Genomic DNA, 16,743 nt, shown 5'->3' on the forward strand with positions numbered 1-16,743 from the left:
TGGACCAGTGACTTCCCACTGCCCCAGGATCATGCAGACAGAGCCGGTTGGGCCAGTGACTTCCCACTGCCCCAGGCCATGACGTCTACACTGTCTAACCAACTACATGACTCTATAATAAAGATTCAGGCTCTGTGTTTAGATGTTTGGCTTCTGACAACTTTCAAGCCTCCCCCTGCCCCTGTGCCCACATCTGAGCAAGGTGATAAGAAAGCTTGAGGCTTCCTCCTTTGGCATTGGCAGGAGGTTCCAATCACGCCAGCCCCTATCCACACGTGAGAACCCTCACCCTGGCTCCACCCCATGATCACCATAACACCATAAAAACCCAAGCGGACTTCCTTTCCTACTCTCAAGCCATTTTCAGTCCTGCTTAGGAGCCACCCTGACCATTCCAACAAGCTTCGTTACGTGAGTAATCCAATTTTTCATACTTTCTGGGTGTATGCATGGTGTCATCAATCTTGACTTCAGAACCACGTTCCCGCTTTTGTGGGGGTATCACAACACTCCTGATCCAACCTGATGCTAACAATGGAATCAAATGCTTCCTTGGCCTTCAAAGAAGCCTTTGAAGTTGTAACCTTGCAAAAATGATGGTATGTAATCCCCTAATCAGAAATCTGTCCTGTATTTTGAGTGGCTGTTTTGATTTCTAGTAAAGGCACAGAAGGACTGAGATAATTTCCATTTGGGAAAGAAGCCACATAACTTTAATTTATCTTTAGATCATCTTATATAATTGTAATAGTACTTTCTGACCTTTGAAATGTATCTTAGATGAATAATATTTATCTTTATGTCAATGTTGCCACCACTGACCTTGGGGCTGGATGATTCTTTGTTGTGGGTGCTGCCCTGTGCATGTGAATTTTAGGGTGTTCTCAGCAGCCCTAACCCTCTCCAACCGTGACAACCGCAAATATTTCCAGATGTTGTCAGCTGTCTCTTGGGAGGCAAAATCACACCTGGCTGAGAACCACTGCCCTATGTTCAATCCACAAAGGCATGTGACTTTTGTGGTAAGTGGAAGACAGAAAAACGATGAAAAGCAGCTAGGCTATATCCATCCCAATGCAAGCAAGCAACATCTATAATTAATTGCAATTATATCTCCAAAATTCTTCTTTCCACTCTTAAACTAATTTCAACTCATCCCAAAATTGCTTCCATGACTCTATAGAGATGACTCTTTATAGCTTATCAAATCTTTTTTAAAAATTTGATTACTCAGCAGCTTATATGCAAACACTTGTCCCTTGTCTAAAAAAATCAGAGTTAGCTATGCTGACCACTGTGCTTTTCCAGAAACATCATGCAGGAAAATGTATATACAAAACATTCCAAGAACCAAAGCACGCTAACAATTGTTTACATAATGGACACAGACAATATGCTCTTTCATGGACCACATATATCCATATGACACTCACTAGTAATTTTATAAATGGCCCAAAATTCTTGGTTATAGCACAAAGCTTATTTATTGCCTAAAGTTCTCATCCTCTAAGTGAGTTTTCCAGGAAGGACAGATACCATAGGTTGATTGTAGTAATCTTGTAAAGTAAGATGCTTTGTATTTCTTGAAGATTTCGAGGCAGAGATAACTCCAGAGATGGAATTGGGAGGAGGAAGGCAAATCGCATGAAAAGTCTAGGGTTAATGCTAGCAGGGAATCTTTGGTCACCTACTCCTCAGTATTTAAATATTAAAAAAGAAGAATGTATGCATATGCATGCCAATTAATTAGAGAGAAAGTGCCGTTTCAGTCTTAAACATGGATCGAAACTTTGGAAACACAGCTTGAGTTTTCCTACTTCTTTCCCCTTTCAACACTACTCCATAGACCTCAGGGATGATGAACCTGTACACCAGGCATTTCAGAACCCAAGGAGTGCTTACCTCAGCTTTAATTTTATTGTCTCCAAAACAGAGGTGTTGTAAGTAGGCTGCAGCATTAGACTGGACTGAAGGAAACTGGTGTTGGAGCATCTGAATCACTTCCGGCAGTTCTGGGTCTCTCCATCCAAATTCTCTGAACAAGAGGAAGGCAGGAGAACATGAGAGAGAAATCCTCCCACAGTGTTAACACACCGTTAACCCATTTACAAAATGCACTCAAGAGTTTATGAGAAACTATTTCACAAATGATGGTTCTGGTCTTCTTACACACATATCCACTGAAAAACATTGGAAAGGACTTAAGAAAGTAGATGGCTTGGAAGTGTATCTATGTATACACATGCATTTCATATGTAGAACATATACATATATATATATAATCTTAAATGTATCAACTGAACTTACATGTTTACGAAGATTACCAAAAAATGTCACCTGATTTTATTAATATATATATATTTTTTTGATTTGGGCTTAAATGGAGAATTTATAAGGTCACATTGTTTTTCTAATATGTTGTTTCAATGGTCTGATTCAGGTACAGCGTTTAGCTAAATTATCAGACCAGAGAAAATATAACTGGACGGGTCCAATCCAAAACATTGTGATAGCACTTGGCATCATCTTTATTATTTTTATGATTACTACTGTTGCTACTCTTATCATAATCTCTTCTTGAAAAATAAACAGATTCCCGAACCGATTCTCTCTGGATAAAAGGAGAGCAACAAGAAGATGTTATAAAAGGAAACTAAAGAGTTAGGTTTATTCATACAATGTTAATAATCAGCTTTTTGCATTATACAGCCTTCTCCTGTATTCCCCTTTTCACATCTGAGCTACTCCAAGAAGCTGGTTATTTAATTTTAACAAATATGCTCTGAGACATTTAAGTCCATCCTAAAACACAAGACTGATTGTACCACTATGCAAATGAATGCTGTTTTATGAAATCAATCAGCTCAACCAGCTAGAACACGGAGCTAACAGGGCCAACTGTACGGATTCCATTCCGGTAGCAAGGAACCAATTTTTAACAGAGAAATAAAAAAGCAACCTTTGAAACCACAGCTAAAAACTTGACCCCACATGTCACAAAAGGGTACTATTTATCCAACGGAAAGGGTGGAAGAGAAATGAGATGGCTTTATAATAACCACTCTAGTGCTCGCTTCGGCAGCACATATATAATAACCACTCTACTCCTGGAGAAACAACTCAAAAAGCATCTATCCTGTAGATACCAGGTCAGTGCTGTCATCTGAGGAGTCATGACAAATGGGACAGAGAAGGAACAGACAAAGGTTAAAAGTGTCCTCGTAGATTCTAACCTGTTCTCTTTATCTTCCCTTTATCACAACTAGTAGAGGTCGTCAAGCAAACCTTGAAACGTGTTAGCACTCCCTTTACGGGCTCTGAAGACAATCTACAATAGGACTCCTTTTGAATTGGCTCAGTTTTTATTGGAAAGAGAAAGCATTCGATGGGATGTGCATTAAGTATTTAATAAATTTACATAACATTTTAGACAGCCACACATATTCTCCAAAAGGACATATAGTAAAGTAATATCTCTGCTACAAAATATCCATACGTGACTGCTGATGGTAGGCAAACTACTGAATTTTTTTGGCTATGTGATCAAAGTGAAAAACAGTTATGGATCAAAACACAGGAAGCCTCTTTTTCTTTTTAGTTTAATTTCCTTCTCTTGCATGATTCTAAACCATCTCTGCAACATCAAGAGAGCACAGTCCCTCTGCTTGTAATAGCAGCCAACTAAAATTCTCTTCTTTGTTCGAATAAAATAAAAACCTACAGAATACCTATAAATTAAGCTTAGCAGTGTCATATAGACCCTCGATGGCTAAGATGAATTTAGGTGAGTCTGTGCTATTAGAAAGGGATTAGTAAAGAGTTCATTTCAGCCTGTTTTATTAACCAGATGGTAACTGCTCTCTTAGGCTTATATGGCACGTATCAATAATGTCTTTTGAATAAGAGCTCTAGGGCAACAGTCTTAGGGACTAGGCACAGACGCACGCACAGAGCCGAAACTCAGAACAGACGCACTTTCTAAGGAATCATGAGTCCCGGAGGGATCTAAGCTCTTCACTCTTGGTCAGAAGCAAGGCTGTTGTCAGCCTCCCCTTGAAACCTCTGGAATCCCAGACATCCCCTCTACCCCACCACTCTTCCCAGATCTATTCCTCACCTTTCAGCCGGCTGACCAAGCCAGTCATCTCCCACCCACCCTTCTTCCTCCCTAAGATATCTAAATAGGCACAAACACAAACCTAATTGTTCCACTTCCCTGATTAAAACCCTTCACTGGTTTCTGCTGTCCTTGGCATAAAGACCAGGATATTCCCATGGCTTGCAGGGCGTTGCTGGATCTGCCATCTCCCACCTTGCCAGCCTTGTGTCCCACGGCCTCCCTGGGCTCCCTGCCATACTGGCTGACAGCTGGGCAGTTCTCTCTCTCACCTCTGCTCCTGCCACCTGGAATGGTCCTGGCCCGCGGGCCTCTCACTTGAATGCCGAGCTTCCAGTCCCTTGTGATTTCTTCAGCAAAGCCCTCTGTGAGTCCCACCCACGTGGTCCTAGTGGGAGCGCCTCCACTTGTGTTCTGGACTGTGACCAATCACCACCTCCCTCTCCACACTGTGGTAAGTTCTGGGAGGCCAGGGCCACAACTTTCTGGCATGTTTTCTAAGTAGCACGTACAATAGCCCTAGTACATAATGAACATTACATAAATGTGTTTGAAAGAATGAAGGCATGAAGGAATGAGTGAAGAAAGCATCTTGGCAGGGAGAGTGTTTCCTCTGTTCTACCGAGGTCGTTTCTTTGGCCAACTGGTCATTCTGGAATGTTCTCCCTTCTTTTGACGCACCTCCACCTAGACACACACACACACACACAGTCATTCTCCATGCTGCCAATCTGAACAATCTTTTCTATGCATCAATATTATATCTCTGTGTCTTAAACCCTCCAGTAGCTTTCCATAGCACCTAGGAAAACAGCCAATTCCTCCACTGGGCTTGGGAGGCCCACACAGAGGGTTCTTCCCTGTTTCTGAGCCACCCGCCCAACCTCCCCGAACTGCTTCCTTCCTATTGAAAATGGTACTTCTGTCCCCATCTCAAGATCCTGGTACTTTGGGGGAGGATTCTCTCCCAGGGCTTTGCATGGTGTTCTCTTGTCTCTATTAGGTCTCAGTTGGTATGTCTTGGAGGGCAGCTCCTGGAAACTTCCAGCCAAACAAGTCTGGCCCCTCAAGTCATCTTACCTACTGCCCTATTTTATCCACAATACTTAGGACTGTCTGAAATTCTCTTCCATTACCTGTATGACTATATTTATTTCTCCATCCCCCCCCCCCATACTCTCTCTGTTGTAAGCTCCATGGGGACAATGATTTTTCCCACAGTGTGAAGGAATTCCTGGAGCTGCTGTGTCCTGATCATATGAAAGTGGGGTCCCGGGTAGTACTCTGAGACCAAGTGAAAGGGGGTAAGAGAAGTCAAAAAGCCAGGTAAGACTGAAGACAACGTAAGTTAGTGTTTAAAATGACGTGATGTCTCCCAGCCTAAACCAGCTTTCCAGGAATCGGGCTGGAGTGGATGGTGCGTCCAGGCCCCTTGCTTCTGGTTTCTTCTAAATGGCATTCCCAGCCTCAGCCACAGCAGCGGGTACCATCAAAGGGGACACTAATGTTTTCAAATGCTCTCCTCGATTTCACAAGAGAGATGCTAAAGGAGCACCCCCCCCCCCCAGCTAAAGTTTGGGGAATGATTCATATCGAAGTCTCTTTTTCCAGAACGGTTTTGTTTCACTTAGATGAGATTGTTTGGATTTTTTGTTGCCCATGGAGAGAGACTCCAGAGAAAGAACTAGAGGTCCCAAAGAAATAGAATGTCCATCTCATTTGGGCCAGAATTTGGTATATGATATGTCTTCTTCACATAAGGTCTTAATCCTTAAGGAGAAGGAATGGCTCACAAGACAAAGAACTTCTGGAAAAGACAAATACCAATGAAGGAACAGCATGGGTGGAGACATGGGGTCATGGAGGAGTTGGCAGATTTGGGAAAGGTATGTGCTCAGTCTGGCTGGGGTTTAGCTAAGAAACAGGCTGTGGGGGGGGGGGTGCCTAGGAGGGGGGGTGGTGGAGGCAGGGCTGGAAAGCAAGTCTGGGATGAGATCATGAAGGGCCTTTTGTTCAAATACAAACATTCTGGTTCTGGTCTGTAGTCGGTCTTGTGAAAAAGAAATCTAAGAAAATTTAGATTTGTTTCGGCTTACGGAACAGCTAGAAAAATCACCTTAAATAATAATGTGAGAGCACTAAACGCCAGTTGCCATGGTTCCCTGTTCACACACTTTAACTCTTTAATCCTTAAGTAGCCTTATGTGGTTTATTTTCATTTTACAGAGGAGGGAATTTGACTTACAGATGGTATGAACTTAAGTGGTAGAGCCAAAATAAGGCTCTGGCTGTCTGCTCTCAAATAGATAAATTTAACCCAGTAACTATGTTGCCTGCTGTAGTCATTGCCTTGAAATAATGTCTAAACGGGGGATTTTTTTTTTAGGCAACGTCTCAAAAATAAATATGTTTAAAAAACAGTGTCCACAGGGGACATGTGGCGACTCCTGGAAACATTTTTGGTTGTCACAACTGGAAGGTGCTCCTGGCATCCAGCGGAGGGAAGCCAGGAATGCTGCTCAGTATCCTACGATGCACAGGACGGCCCTCTCCAACAAAGAATTATCCGTCTCCAGACTGCCATCAGAGCCAGGGCTGAGAAACTCTGGTCTGAACATGAACTGGATCTGATCACTTGTGTTGAGTAAGCATGTTGTAAGTCTCTCATTCCTTGATTACTTTAGTAGAATGGACACAGGATGTGGTGTCAGAATTAATTGGGAAAGGATTTAGAACTTGAACATCTGGCTTTCTCCCTTCTAGCCCATAAATAAATACAGGATAGTTCCCCCAGTGTTTGCTGGTCTTGGTTTCCATGGATCGAATATAGCAAATAATACCACCTATTTCATGGGATATGTTCTTAAATGACACATGAAATAATAAATATGAAAGTGGTTGGTAAGGTATTAAGAGCTGGATATATACTAGAGATGGTTGCCCTAAGACTGCTCTAAAGGAAATATGTCTGTATTTTGAAAATTGATACAATGCCATTTAATTTTTTTTTTAAATAACATTTTACTGATGTGTTTATTGATATTGGACATGATACTTACTTGAAGGAACGTAAGCGTAAAGAGAGACACTGCTTTAGCCTATAGTAAAAATTGTTAATAAAAACGTGCCATTTTGAAATGATTTTTTTTTCTTTTTTTGCTCCCTATCCCCCTCCAAAGGCAGAGTACCCTGGTGGGCGAAAGTTCTATGGATGCAGTCAGTTGGTTCCAATCCTGCTCTACCATGAACTCTCTCTACAGCCTTGGGCTCCTCCCCTCTGTGTCTGGTTTGCTGCTGAATCTCCACTGGCTGGCATGTCCTTTCTTTGGAGTAAATGTTCATTGAGTCCATCTCTCATAATGAGATAATAATTCCAACCTTAGAGTGTTGGTAGGATGATCAGAAATAATATATATGAACTCCTTAGAGCAATGTCGGGCACGCAGTGTGGACCCTTGAGAAATGTCCAGCATTACATATAACTAGACGAAGGAGAGAAGAACAAGAAATAAGAACCTTCTACCATTTTCTACCCGAGCGAAAGCATAACTCTCTCGTTCGTGACTGGGCTTCACTTTAGAAATGTTAATGGAACTGGAGAATATGCAAATGCAACCTTTCCTCCATTAAAACTTGTCACATAGACCAACAATATTGTGACAAAATCCTCACTCGTATATGGACTATCTGAGTTGTTAAAATTACAAGTGCTCCATTCAGAGCTAAACAGCAACCAGTTTGAAATCCGTTACTACGTTAGGCTGGCACAGAAACTGGAGGGTTGAAACGCTGTCACAACATTTTATCAAATTTACTTCCTCACTGAAAAGAGCCCCAGGACAACCAGAGTCTTTGGGAATTCAAGATTTGATTTTTAGCAAAGCTTCATGTCAGAGAAACACTGCTCACCTTGATTCTTTGTGTTGGGGGGTGACATCGCTCACTTTCACTGCAGTCCCACTAATTTCCATCTGGTCATTACTTAAAGGTACGAAAATCTCCACCATTTATAAACTTTTGAACTCTAACCAAAAGTTTTAAAGACCCTATTGGCTTTAACTTTTGCATCCAGAGCCATGAGGCGAGCTGTTTTGTTTTCTCAATTTGGTCTTATTGATAAGGTTGGGGGAGCAGAGCCGGTGGTCCTAAGAACATTAGATAGGTGGAAATTTGTATGCCAAAACGGACATATTTTAATTCTTGTTGATGAACAAGATCTTATCCAGTGAGAAACACATGGAAGCATCGAAGTCTTCATCCTCGTTCCTGGATATTTTGTAGCCCAAACCAAAAGCTGCCCTATGTGGTTTATCATATTTACACAACACCTCTTTGCTTTTATATGAACAGCAGCATTGGAATTAGGACTGTCTGAAAAACAAGCTCAATTGTTTTAGTTTTTAGGAACAAATGGTTCTCTCCAAGCTTCACATTCTGGGAACGTGTAATTCCCCAAACTACATCATAAGCATTAATTCACTCAGCCATGATTTCCCGACTTTTCTCGGGATGGAGCAGCCACAGTATAGCCTGTAGACGTGGTCAGCTCACAGGGACCAGATGCCCTCAGGGACCACCCAGCCAGGTCCTCCCTCCTGGGGACGATCCTCTTTTGATCTAAAATCTGCATGACTAATTACAACCTCTCTTCTCACAAATTATGGAGGCAACTCACACAAATCATCTATGATGATACCATAACACAAATGAAAAATCAAGTACAAAAAAGAGGGAGAAGTCAATTGTTACGAGCATAAGTTCAGCATAATTGCTTGTTTCAAATTTGACTCTTGCCTTACAAGTCGCCCTGCCATCAGCAGAGAAATTAATAGGGGAGAGAAGGGGCCATTCCTGTTAGTTAAGTGAAAGTGCAAAATCCCACCACTTCCTGCACTGGGAAATCAGGAAGGAAGAATCTGGGACTCCCTATACTTGTCCCCATATCTGTGGCTGGTCTCAGGTTAGGGTACTGTCGTAGGCTGAATAAAGGCCCCAAAGGTATCCAGGTTCTAATCCCTGCAACCTGTGAATGTTACCTTATTTGGCAATATGGACTTCACATAGACTAAGAAGGCAACATACCATTGAAATAAGATGCTATGTTGCTGTCTCTGAAGATGAAGGAAGGGGTCACAAGCCAAGAAATGTAGGAAGTGCAGTTCCAGGAGGAAAAGGCAAGGACAAGGATTTTCCCTAGAACCTCTGGAGGCAGCATGGCCTTACTGACCGGCTGATTATAGCCCAGGGAACCTGATTTCAGACTTCTGGCCTTCAGGACAGGAAGAGGATCAATGTGTGTTATTGTAAATCATTAACTTTATGTTAATTTGTGATAGAAGCTGCAGGAAACAGATGCAGATATGGCCTTTGTAAACTGACAAGAGACTACTCCACTGGAGAGACTCCAGGGAGGTTGAGGGAGCTGCTCAGATTATCCCAAGAGGCACCACCTCCAACTCCTGCCTCTGGAAGTCCTCCCTGTGATTGCTGATGATCAGGTCAACTCATCTACAATTTACTCTGACTTATCAACCACCATCTCTTGGTTATCTATTTGAATCTGCCACCTCTCTGATCCGTGGCTTATTTCTGGAAGGCTGAGCAGCCTTCACCTCTCACTGGATTCCTGCTTTGTCCAAGGATTCAGCTATAAACCACTCACTCCTCCAGCCAATGTTCTCCGACCAGCCACCGTGCACCTGGCCGTTGGAGATTCAGTACTAAACACAGCGAAAGTACCTGTCCTTGGGGAACGACTTTCTAATAGTGATTGGCAATTTACTAAGTGCAAAATACATTATTTGTCAGATAGTGTTAAGCATGTGTTGGGTTGAACAGTGTCCCCTCAACAATTCATGTCCACTTGGGACCTCAGAATGTAACGTTATTTGAAATATGGTCTTTACGGATATAGTTACGTATCACGGTGAGATCTTACTGGATGAGGATGGGCTCTATATCCAAAGACAGGGTCCTTATACAACACATTAGAGGACACAGAAAGACACAGGGAGAAGAAAGCAATGTGCTGACAGAGGCAAGGGCTGGAGTGATGTGGCTACAAGCCAGGGGGTGCCAAGGGTTGCCTGCAGCCACGGGAAGCAAGGAGGCACGGACGTTTTCTCCTTCAGAGCCTCTGGAAGGAGCCAACTCTGCTGACACCTGGACTTGACTTGGTCAGTTTCCTCAACTGTTAGAGAATTAATTTCTGCTGTTTTAAGCCACCTTGTCGGTTGTGTTTTGTTACAGCAATGACAGGACACTAACACAAGCGTAAGGGGAAAATAAAGTAGACACAGGCAATTACCCGTACACGTACGTGCACTTGTGCCCAAGCTACAACCCACAGGCTATGGGAGGTTGTTACTGTAAATACTGTGGCTGTGGAACAGCTCCCTGAGAAGGTGACCCTGGAACACAGACCTGGAGGAGGTGCTAGGTGGAAGGAACGTTCCAGAACGGGAGAACAGTGACAAGACCCTGAGGCAGGAATGTGCGTGGTGTCAGACAAGAGGCAGGAAGGCCAGTGCGTGAAGTGGAGGGGGTCCCGGGGCAATGCTGAGAGAGGCAGTAGAGGCCTGGATTACACAGGATTTATCAGTCATGGCAGGCCTTTGGCTGCCCCACTGAAGACATGGGAATCATCGGAACGTTGTGATCTGATTCACATTTTTAGAGGATCGCTTTGACAGTGGTTACATGGATCTATACATGTGTCAACACTCAGAAAGTGCAGGCCTAAAACGGTGCGTTTCTTGTACATAAATTAGAACTTGATGCTGCGGAGTTTACGAGGTCCCTCTGGCTGCAGGGTTGAGAACAGACTCCAGGGGGCAGGATGGAGCCGCAAACAGTTCGGTGGCCCCTGCAGGGACCCTGGGTGAGGGGGATGGTGCTGAGCAGTGGAGGGAGTCTGGATGCAAGCTGGAGACAAAGCCAGCAGCGGGTCCTGATGGGTGGTGTACACAGTGGGAGGGCAAGAGACGCCCCGTGGATCGCCATGACCAGCCCTCCTCCCGCCAGTGCTCACGTTCACTGGAGACTCCTGTCGCCTCATCCATCACGCCCTCCCTGGGGACAACAGGGTGGACTGGGCAGGCTAGGACCCACGTTGGGGCGCTGGCAAGTATTATTTCAGAATAAGAAGGAGCAATTTCAACCTGCAAGTTTTCTACTGGCCACTGCAGTGGAGACACAAACAATAAAATCATGAGTAACTTGGGCGCCTGGGTGGCTCAGTTGGTTAAGCGACTGCCTTTGGCTCAGGTCATGATCCTGGAGTCCCAGGATCGAGTCCCGCGTCGGGCTCCCTGCTCAGCGAGGAGCCTTCTTCTCCCTCTGACCCTCCTCCCTCTCATGCTGTCTCTCATTCTTGCTCTCAAATAAATAAAATCTTTAAAAAAAGAAAAAAAAATCATGAGTAACTTGCTCATTTCCCAGCTATTATAGGTCCTGTGTTCCTTAAATAAATCTTAGCCAAGCAACGGGCTTTTTCTCAGAGTTCAGGTGATTAGGACCAAGGGGGAAAAACAATGAAAAATGATTAGCAAAAATTTATACTATTATTTATCATTTTAAATCTCATGTATTTTAAGAACCAGTGAATTTCTGCTTCTATTGAGGGCCTCCATATTCTAAAAGTCTGTTAGATTGCAAAGAATATTATCAATTACATTGTAATACCTATTCAGTATCAATAAAATTCAAAATACCATTTTTATCTATTAATACAACTAGACTTTTTCAATAAAATATGTTCCATAATGAAAAATCAACTTCCTACATATAAGCATTTAGTTGCCCTGGAAATTCTAACAGGCTGTGTTTGGTGGTAATAGCCCAAGGGAACGAAGGACAAATTAGTACCCATAAACTTTTCCTTGTAAGCCATAATGACTTTATGGAAAATGTTTATATTCTATGTCTATGTACCCATTTTAAATTAATAGTCCGTGATGCTTCTTAGAAAAATCACCTGGACCTGTGAACCTCCAGTGGGAACAGAGGGAGGGATCTGATGCCCACGATCCAGGTGAGGATTGCATGATTCTAGGATTCTAGAGCAACAGTGTTAACTTTGTCAATATCGGCAGAGATCAGGGTTTTGCCTCATGATTAGATGAGGAATTTGAGAAAAAGTCACAAAGGTCTTAATACCCTCAAAAAGTTTTATTATATGTGTGTATTAAAGGAAACTTAAATATTAAATAAAATAAAAAATGGCCTAGAAATATACTGTGTATAAATTATAGGATGGAGTGTGCTTTCTTATAAATATGAGGTAATGATATCACCTGACAGTTCTCTGTGAAAAAAAATCCTTTTAAAGAGCTTTTAATGATTCTTTTTATGAAAACTTCTGAACTTCTGATAAAAGCCGTAATTGCACGGGTAAACATTCTTTTTTTTTTTTTTTTTTAAAGATTTTATTTATTTGACAGAGGGAGAGACAGTGAGAGAGGGAACACAAGCAGGGGGAGTGGGAGAGGGAGAAGCAGGCTTCCCGCCGAACAGGGAGCCCGACGCGGGGATCGATCGGAGCCGAAGGCAGACGCTTAACGACTGAGCCACCCAGGCACCCCCAGGTAAACACATTCTAATAGCAAGAACACCATCTCCAAAGACTGCATGCTAGGTTCCATGTTTCCGGAAGAGAGAAACTGCCCCATGGCACCTGCTGCGGAGTCTTTAGAACGTAAGCTGTGCGTATATACTGGAGGGCTGCTTGCTAGGTTGGTATCTAGTGATATCCACTATTGGTTTTTGTCCTGCAAACGTTGGTAGCATGTTTCACACATACAATTTCATCTTTGTCACCTTATTTTGGTCCTCCAGAGAATGACAATTCAATTTATTCCAGATAACACTGAACAGAGATACTTCCTTTAAAGAAAATCTCAATAGAATCTAAAAAATTTGGTCCAGAAGAGGGACCAAGTGAGAAAGATGTTTGAAGATATTCTTTAAAATGAAGTAACAAATCGTCTGAAAATAGCACCCATGCATTTTCTCCTTCCAGTAGTATTTGAGGAGGCTTTTTATGAACCCAGAAAAGTTCTAGGCCCTGGGGATATGAATATTGAGTCCTGACCTCAAACTGCTTACACTTTAGCAGAGAAGACAGATTCTAAGTAAGCAATAATCATATACCAAATAAAAGATACTATTCAAAAAATGCCAGAACTGGGGTGCTGGGGTGGCTCAGTCAGTTAAGCATCCAATTCTTGATTTTGGCTCAAGTCATGATATCAAGTGTGGAGCTTGCCTAAGATTCTCCCTCTCCCTCTCCCTAGGAAAAAAAAAAAAGCCAGAGCTGCATTTAAAGCCCATCTAGTTGGTTTCTTTCCTTTTGGGTAGTTCTGGATTCAAATCAGTCCAAAGGATGGCAGAAATAATTATTAACTAACTTTATTAAATAATTATACTATCATGAAAAATCATAATAATGACTTATAATTTTTAGAATTTTTTAAAACTTTCTTTTTAAAGATTTTATTTGAGAGAGCAAGAATAAGAGAGAGAGAGAGAGAGCACATGAGAGGGGGGAGGGTCAGAGGGAGAGGCAGACTCCCTGCTGAGCAGGGAGCCCGATGTGGGACTGGATCCCAGGACTCCAGGATCATGACCTGAGCCGAAGGCAGTCGCTTAACCAACTGAGCCACCCAGGCGCCCCTAATTTTTAGAATTTTTACATATGCATTTTTATTCGCTTTTCTTTACATTTTAGAACTGGAGGGAACTTTATTTTTATTTTACTTTTTTAAGATTTTATTTACTTATTTGACAGAGAGAGAGAGAACACAAGCAGGGGGAGTGGCAGGCAGAGGGAGAAGCAGACTCCCCGCTGTCACGGGGCTCTATCCCAGGACCCTGGGATTATGACCTGAGCCGAAGGCAGATGCTTAACTGACGGAGCCACCCAGACACCGCTGGAGGGGACTTTAGCTGGCATTTCCCATGCTTATTGTGTAGACTCAGAAACTCAGGTCAGACTATTTGGTGACTTGACCAAGGTCAAAAGTAGATTAGTGCATGGAACCTAGTGGTCAATCATCAAGGTTTGAAGCTTATTCAAAGTTACATTTAGCCAAGATACCTCCTCCATCAGTCTGCTCTGCAATGCACACAGATTCTAGTTTCAAATCTTGATTTTTGCCTCTGGATTGTAGTGGGCAATAGTGTGGGGGCAGAATTACCTAACAGAGAACGCATGTTATTTAAGAAGGAAGAAAACACTTATTCTAATGGTCTTATAGATTAATTTCCTGATAAGCATAGTGTCATGTTGATATAAAGGGATGGTATTCAAGAAAGGTAAGCTTTATTTTAATTTTTAATATGTATTTATTATTGATTGATTGATTGGTTTTACATAATCTCTACACCCAATTGTGGGGCTCAAACTCTCAGTCCCAAGATCAAGAGTCACATCCTCTACCAACTGAGCCAGCCAGGTGCCCCAGGAAGGGTAACCTTTAAAAAGCATGTCGTTAGCCATGTCAGTGCAATCCAACCAAGACCATCAGGATCACACTTGGGGTTGAACAAAATTGGGTCTTATTGCTCTTAACAACAAGAAAGAACCCCCACCATGGAACCACGGGGTATTTTAATAAGATGGTGTTAGAGCAGACTTATGGAATCTGGGCTTGTGTTAGGCACTTTGGGGGCAGGGCCTGGTTCTGGATTGGCTGCTGCCGGGATGTGACTCAGTATCTTCAAGATTCTTAAAGATCTAGGAGGGAAGACTAAAGTAAGGCTCAAACTGTGATTGGTGAGGAAAGAGCAGTCCTCCCAATCAGCCCGGACAGGTGGCTGTTTCCATCAGTTTTGTGATGTGGACAGCATTCATGCTTTGTCTGTGCTCAGATGTGACTGTGGAGGGGTCTTGATTTTGTCTTGACCCATCATCGTCAGAGTGGTCTTGTGGGATGCTGATGTTCTGTGAAATTGTTTCTGCTCAAAAGAACACCCAGGCCAAGAGTGGGTGCCCGGCCAGCTCCTGGCTGCCAGGGGCTACCCAGTCAGGAGACCCAGAGGGTGTCAGAAAGGGAAGCGAAGGCGTCAGAGATCAACGTTCCTTTCTTCCTCTGGAGAAGTGGCATTCTGGGGTTAGAGTGGTGTTAAACTCTGTCAAGGTGATACCAGAACCACAGGTGAGAAGAGAAGAGAAGGAGCCAGTTGTTTTGTCCCCATGAAGCCTCTTTCTTCCTTCCTTCCTTCCTTTTGTATAATTGGCTGGTTATTTTAAAATCTCAGAGACAGCAACTCTGACACTAGGATGTAAGTACTGATGAATGACTTTGTGGGTTACATCTCTTAGCATTTTTCTGTTGTTGTTGCCACTGAAATGCATCAGGAATGGGAGGAAAGCTTTTGGGTATAGTCGCTGTTTAGCTGCCAGAGAAGGAAAAAACAAAGCAGACAACTCTAAACAGTTAGTCACTAATGCCTATGTCAAAAAACAACCCAAACACACCTAGGTAGGTTTGTTTCAATTTGCCCTTAAAGGAAGTATAAAAAGAAGCTATGAATACTTGGGCACAGTCTTAATACTAGAAAAAGAGAAGTGCAGTGTCCAGGTGGCCATTCATAAGTACTTCTCATCACTAGACATTAAATGCAAAGGGATTCCATGTGCAGGCATTTTCTTTTACCATACTTCACATTACTTTTGTGACTGGATTTTTTTTTTTTTTTTAAGATTTTATTTATTTGACAGAGAAAGAGAGAGCGCGCATACAAGCAGGGGAAGCAGCAGAGGGAGAGAAAAAAGCAGACTCCCCACTGAGCAGGGAACCTGACTCAGGGCTTGGTGTTAGGACCCTGGGATCATGACCTGAGCCAAAGGCAGACGCTTAACCGACTGAGCCATGTGGGCTTGTGTTAGGCACTTTGGGGGCAGGGCCTGGTTCTGGATTGGCTGCTGCCGGGATGTGACTCAGTATCTTCAAGATTCTTAAAGATCTAGGAGGGAAGACTAAAGCAAGGCTCAAACTGTGATTGGTGAGGAAAGAGCAGTCCTCCCAATCAGCCCGGACAGGTGGCTGCTTCCATCAGTTTTGTGATGTGGACAGCATTCAAGCCCCAAATTCCATGCCTGGAATTTTCTAAATATAAAATGTAGAGGATATATATACCAATATACCCTTCATTTTGAATAAGATAACCAACAACAGATATTTATTGGTAGTCCCTGCAGATCACGGGTAAAAGGGTATGGACAAGCCAGCTGTATACCATTATCCTAGAAGATTCCATATCTGTGCAACTGAATGCATTAGCAAGCTTCTTTTTAAAGTGCCACCATAAAAAAAAGACAGTATTTATTTCCAGATAACAGTGTCCCATTACCTTTAATTTCTATCCATTGATAAAGTCTTAGACTCGGCTTTTATTACCTCTGTGTCTACCTACTTCTCAGTAGAACAGCTGTGATTAATTAGAAAATTAATTGAATAGTTTGCAACAAGGTTAAAGATATTTTCTGCTATTGTTGCCATAGACTTTTTTTTTTTTTAAAGATTTTATTTATTTATTTGAGAGAGAGAATGAGAGACAGAGAGCACGAGAGGGAAGAGGGCAGAGGGAGAAGCAGACCCCCCGCTGAGCAGGGAGCCCGATGC

The 16,743-nt window shown here is 42.7% G+C and overlaps 1 protein-coding gene across 2 annotated transcripts in view; it reads right to left on the minus strand.

Annotated features, from left to right (window-relative positions):
- The window catches only part of CTNND2 (catenin delta 2), an 893,404-nt gene that overhangs the window by 237,111 nt on the left and 639,550 nt on the right, over positions 1-16,743 (minus strand). For both annotated transcript variants that reach the window (XM_034998887.1, XM_034998886.1), the window contains exon 10: positions 1,903-2,035. In XM_034998887.1, the coding sequence (XP_034854778.1) occupies positions 1,903-2,035 (133 nt within the window). The remainder of the gene's footprint in view (positions 1-1,902; positions 2,036-16,743) is intronic.

The sequence above is a fragment of the Mirounga leonina genome, unplaced genomic scaffold, assembly GCF_011800145.1.
Source record: "Mirounga leonina isolate KUSES-001 unplaced genomic scaffold, KU_Mleo_1.0 Mir_95, whole genome shotgun sequence".
Classification (NCBI taxonomy): domain Eukaryota; kingdom Metazoa; phylum Chordata; class Mammalia; order Carnivora; family Phocidae; genus Mirounga; species Mirounga leonina.